The sequence below is a fragment of the Lepidochelys kempii genome, chromosome 2 (assembly GCF_965140285.1).
Source record: "Lepidochelys kempii isolate rLepKem1 chromosome 2, rLepKem1.hap1, whole genome shotgun sequence".
Classification (NCBI taxonomy): Eukaryota; Metazoa; Chordata; order Testudines; family Cheloniidae; genus Lepidochelys; species Lepidochelys kempii.
In genome coordinates, this window is record NC_136381.1 from 257,498,987 (window position 1) to 257,504,986 (window position 6,000).

A 6,000-nucleotide genomic window follows, 5' to 3' on the forward strand; every position below is an offset into this window, starting at 1 on the left:
AGATGTCAATGCCCCAGGTCAGTGCCTTAGCCACAAGACCATCCTGCCTCACACACAAACCTTTTGTTCAAAAAGATATGTGTAGAAAATAGATCACTGCTTGGCACTACTCTCCTTCTACCCTTCCTCTTCCCTCATATAATTTGTTACACTCATTTGTGGAGTCTCCATCTTAAATTGTATTATAAGCTCTCTAGGGCAGGAACCATGACTTTGTATGTGTTTATACTGCTTCTGGCTGGTGTCCTTGGGCACTAATGCAATAAAAGTAAAGGTAATAACAAGTGAATTCCTCATGAAACTCTGAGGCATGTATTACATTATGCCCTTTTTACAGATGAAGAAACAGAGTGATTAAGTCACTCATCCAAGATCACAAAGAAAAAGCCAGGAACATAATCCAGAGAGCTGATTCTGATATCACTGACACTGATTTTACACTGTAGTAATTATGGGTGTGAGCCTGAAAGCGGTGCCAGGGGTTTCCACTACCACACACACGGGATCTACAAAAGTGCTGAGCACAGCTCAATGGCATCACTGGAGCAGATCCCCACTTGCAACTGGTGCAGAAAGCGAAGCAGATATAGTCACCACATCACAGATGTGATCCATGTGCACCCAGCTCTGGAGGAGTGGGCAGAGGGCAGAAGGGGTGGGACACCACACTCTCTGTGGACATGCAATCCAGGAAGCACGGTTGTGTGCAGAAGATCTTCCCTCCTCAAATTCCCCTATGCCTACCAGCTACAAGTTTAGGAGCCATCCTTTCAGACAGGGACCTCCAGAGACTCAACAGCTGCACCAAAAGCACCATGGACCTGAACGCAGGCAGCCCTGCTGGAGAACTAGGCTTGCCAGCCCAAGCGACCACACTTCAGCATGCTGGAGAGGTGACCCTAGACAAAAATCACCCTCCCTGTACCATTGCAGAGCCATATGCAGCACCCCTCCATCGGAGCCTGTCCCCTGCTGCTAGGGTGGGCTTTGGATTACAGAACATACTTCTCCTCAGGGTGCTCATAACACCTTTGAAGGGCTCCATGTGATTGGTGGCACTCTGAGAGCTGTACAGTGGCAGGATCATGCCCTCTTTGGGGTCTAAGTATCACTGTGGTACTCCAGTGTAACTTCACAATGTAAAACTGGTGAAACATTCTAGTGAACCAAGCACATTGACTTTAATGACATTACTCCCAATTTACACAGGTATAATGAGATCAGAATTGGGCCCTCTGTTACCTGGTTTCCATGGCCATCCTTCCTCTGTACAGATCTATCTATCCCTGTACTTTCCAGTTTCATATACTAATAATAGTCATTTCTAAAATAATTCAAAATTATCTGTGCGCTATCTGGAGCACATGTATTATTGCTTTTAGAAAAAGGCTAGAGCCAACATATGTTCTAAAATATAACAAGCACAGTATAACTATCATTATCTTGTATTATTATTTAAAAAATAGAATGAGTAAAGCCAACTGAAAGGATATTTGTGAACCAAAATTTTAATCACTGCTCTTCTGATTGAATGAAAAGGACTAAATATACACAAGGCACGTGTGGCAGTAAATCGGAAGATTGTTTTTCCTTTGTTCAGTACCATAAATGTCTTTAAAGAAAACAAAAAAATGAGAGATAATATTAAATAAATTAAACTTTTACAGAAATTGAATTGAGGATGTTAATGGTTTGTATTTATGGCCAGAGCTGCAGATTATACGCAAAAGTCTGATGTCTGGACTTGCACTTTGTTTGTTTAAACTGAAAGACTTTTTTGTAAATCTTGTCTATTCCTTTTGATTTCTTATATATTTATACCACACAATTTTCAATGAATCAATAAGAAATATTGTGTACTATGGAGAACACATTACATGTCCTTTTTTTCCCAAGGAAAATTTAGGCTATTAATTAATCAGTTGAAAGATCTCAGTAGGAAACTTTCTTCTTTAGCCCTGGTCTTAAAAAGAATGTCCAAAGAAGTCATTTTACTCATGTCAATATTCATAAATGGGACAACTCATGTGAGAGTCAATCTACATACGCCTGTAAGCATTTGCAGGATCAGGACCTTTATTTACTGAACCACTTTCTCAGAATTCACTAATATTGACATTAGAACTGGTCCAGAATTTTTCAATAAAAGTTTTTCATCAAAAAATACTGATTTGTCAAACCTGAAACTTTTCCCACAAAAGAGATGGTTTTGGTTTGGTTTTGCTGAAATTTTAATCGGGAAGGTTTCTCAGGTCCAGGGTGGAATTTCTGAAAAAACAGGGACCCTGGAATTTCCGCTAAAAACTGGAAAAGGGGAGTGCCCTAACAACTGGGATATACTTCCCTTTCTCAATTTCTTTCCCGCTCTTCTTCCCTTTCTCAATTTCTCCAGTTGGAGGTCTTCCACTTTGAATAAATAACTAAATATTCTTTGGATCAGAGAGAGACTGACTCTATTGCTCAGTTGTTTGGCACTCACCTGGGGATATGGGAGACCGGGGCTCAAGTCCCTGTGCCAATGAATATTTAATTATTTATACAAGATGTAACAACTGCAACAGGAAAGACTTGGAGAAACCCATCCCATTAGCTTGGGGGATAGGTCTCTAACCAGAGTGTGGGAGACGTGGGTTCAAGTCTCAGAATTTCATGTATATTTTAAAGGCTAAAATATATTCTATAGAAAACATTGTCAAAGAACTGGTGGTTTTGTAAAAATATATATATTTATTTTCTGTATTTCCTTATTAAACTTTGTAACATAGGAAAATAGACTGTATTAAGTGATTCTGACTATTAGCAGCCTTTAGAGAGAGGCTACATGTAATGTAGTGTCTTTGATCAGCCTACACATAGGTCTAGTAGGCTACAAGATACTTTAGATAAACCAATAACTCAGTTTTCTGTCATCGTGTAGTAATAGATTTTTATATTGTGTCCCATGTTATATTCAGTGTGGGTGAAATTCATCTTTGTGAAGAGGGCTAACATACACCACCAAAGTCCCACTTGAACCCTATTTGGACGGCTTAAGCAGAAAATAAGTGATGCATATGCCTCGTGCTGATTAATTTCATTCTGTTTGATTAGTAGATTATAAAGTTAAGGTTTTATTATATTATCACTTAGTACTCCAAGTATGTTAGGTACCTGTTTTATTATAACCTGATTTAATACAGCTATCTTAATATAATCATTCAAAGGAAGCACTGCCAAATTTAGCTTTCTGACCCCTAAACCAGAAAAGGCTCTCTACTGATAACTGGTCAAGGAGGCATAAAAATCATACCCCTCGGCATTAGCATTTCTTCTCTGAACTTCTTAATAAAGCAAAGTTAAAACAACAAACTTTTTTGATGGCTCTAACCTTGTGATCACTGTAGTAAGGGTCAAGATCCTCCAGTGGTTCCCCAATGAGCTCCTGAGGGGGAGTTCCATAGAGAGCAGGCAGCTTCTGGAAAGCCTGCAAATCAAGCTGGGGCCGAGGTTTCTCTTCAGGCTTCTGACCTACACATTCCTTCTTGGCAGCGATTCGCTTCTCAATAGCAGCCAAGGATTCACGTGTGAACTTGCAGAAATTGTTAGAACATGGTAGTGAGAAGTCAGCCATCTTTTCATCCTTTTCCTCCTGTGATAGATTGTATCCCTAGTAGTGGAAACAGCTAACAAAAGGTATCAACGTAAGTGACTACCAAAAACCTGTCAAATACAACCAACCACAGTTGGCTTTGCAGTTGTCTTATAACTGCACATGCTTTTGTAGCTGTCAATCTCCTAGGGAAACAAAACAAAACAACCACCACCAAACAGAACTTGCATTACTTATTAAATGAGATGTCTTATGTGACAAAGTCAGGCTGGACAGCTGTAAGAGAGTGGTGGAAGACAGATATTTTAGCCTTTCCCCCTGTAAACTGACAAGAGTTTATCTCAGGTCAATCAGGGGCTTCTGGAGACCTTTACAAAACTCTCTTCTGGTGAGAGAGTGGGAGGAGAGACAAGCTGCTGCAGGGTCAGTGGCAGCAGGGAGAGAGGCTTCTCCAGAGTGAGAGGCTGCTTTCCTCCCTGTTTAGGGGAAGGACTTGCACACCAGAGCCAATTACAAGGCAGCACCCTCCCTCAAAGAGGGGGGTAGGAAAAGATATCCCTTTTATTTTGTGTTGTGAATTTGTTTCTTTTGTTTGATGGAGGAATACTCCTTGAACCTTGAAAATATGGCTAGAGAAATCCCACATGAGAAAACAAACACTCTGCAAAGTCGGAGTGATTTACTCCAGTACCCCCCTCCCACTGCAAGAGGAGGAAGTGCTAAGCCCAGCGAAACGGAGGAGGTGCCCTGCCACATTTGTTTCTTTCTCTTCATTAATTCCATCAAAGAGTAGCAAATTTGCTGTCTTGAAAAATGACAGGTTTCAGAGTATTCGCAAAAAGAAAAGGAGGACTTGTGGCACCTTAGAGACAAACAAATTTATTTGAGCATAAGCTTTCGTGAGTTACAGTGAGCTGTAGGTCACCAAAGCTTATGCTCAAATAAATTTGTTAGTCTCTAAGGTGCCACAAGTACTCCTTCTCTTGAAAAAGGAGATAACAGATTCCTTTCTTGAAGCCTGGAAGTTCCCCCTTGCTGTCCCCTCCCTCCAATCAGTAAGATTCCACTTGCCCCCAAATGGATGGACAGCAGGGGTCCACCATTCTAAGAACTAAGCATTGGAGCTCAACTGCCAAACTCCAACTGCCATGGAACCAGTTGATACCAGTGTTCTATCTCCAGCTCCTGTAAAAGGGGCATGCAAAGCAAAAATGTAAAAGCAACTTAAGCTGCCTGCCGAGAATAGGAGCCCTGCTGGATGACGGCTTCTTGGAGCAGCTAGTCCTGGAACCCTCAAGGGGAGAGGCAATTCTTGATTTAGTCCTCAGTGGCACACAGAATCAGGTCCAAGAGGTGAATATAGCTGAACCATTTGGTCATCACAACCATAATGTAATTTAATTTAACATCCTTGTAGGGAGAAAAATACCAAAGAAACCCAACACAGTAGCATTTAACTTCAAAAAGGTGAATGTGATGGGGTGTTCACCCCACACTAGACTGGAAAGTGTTAATGAGGGTGAGAAGGGCCAGTTAAGTAGCTGGGCTACATCTGAGGGGAATTAGGTGGCCTAAGTAACCCCTGATTGATAATGGAGCCCAGCTGAAAAGGAACAGTAGAGGCCAGTATAAAGCCAGGAAGATGACAGCAAAAAAGGGCTGTAGTGAGTAAGCCTGCAGTCACTCTCTAGGGATTAGATATTTAAAGGAGGAAACCTATTGGAGGAGAGTAGAAACCGCAGGAATCCAAGCCCTGTAGGAAGACTTTACACAGAAGGTGGTGGGGTGGAAGCCTGAGAGAAGGTGTGGGAAAAGATTCAAGGAAACAGCAGCAAAGTGGGACATTGCAGACCTTGGCCACTGAGTAGAGGATCCCTGGGCTGGAAACCAGAGTAGAGGGTAGGCCTAGGTTACCCTCCCAGCGACTGGGAAAGTGGCACAGTCAGGGCAGTCGATATGAAGAGTGCCTGGGATGGTTTATCCTGTGGGATTTTGTCACCACAGGAAGGGGAAAACATATAATGATCTGGCCAGAGGGCCAACACACGAAGAAGGAGCAGATGAATCACAAAAAGGGAACACTGTATGTCTGGAGAATGAGAGGGGATGCAGTGTGAGCAATGGGAAGAAGGGGGCGTATCAGACATGAGGGCAGCAAATCACCAGACATGGCCACCAAGAAACACTAAGCGGTGAGTGCACACTATTACAGGGAACTCCACAAAACTGAGAAGACTACCTTAATGGAAATTAAAAGGAACAGTCTTGAGTGAAATGCTTGCAAGCTTCATGGAAGCTTTTTAAAAACACAAGAACAGTGGCTCAAATTATAGATATACCTCAAATAAAAAAACACTAAGACTACCAAAAAATGCCATCATAGTAAACAATAGAGTAAAAGGGGTAGGTAG

General features: G+C 41.8%; 1 protein-coding gene across 2 annotated transcripts in view; it reads right to left on the minus strand.

Moving 5' to 3' along the window:
- LOC140906084 (sodium channel protein type 5 subunit alpha) overlaps positions 1–3,610 on the minus strand; it is a 90,817-nt gene extending 87,207 nt beyond the window's left edge. For both annotated transcript variants that reach the window (XM_073329592.1, XM_073329593.1), the window contains exons 1-2: positions 3,368–3,610; positions 1,494–1,612 (exon numbers count right to left, since the gene is read on the minus strand). In XM_073329592.1, the coding sequence (XP_073185693.1) occupies positions 1,494–1,612; positions 3,368–3,610 (362 nt within the window). The remainder of the gene's footprint in view (positions 1–1,493; positions 1,613–3,367) is intronic.
- Positions 3,611–6,000: the final 2,390 nt, after the last annotated feature.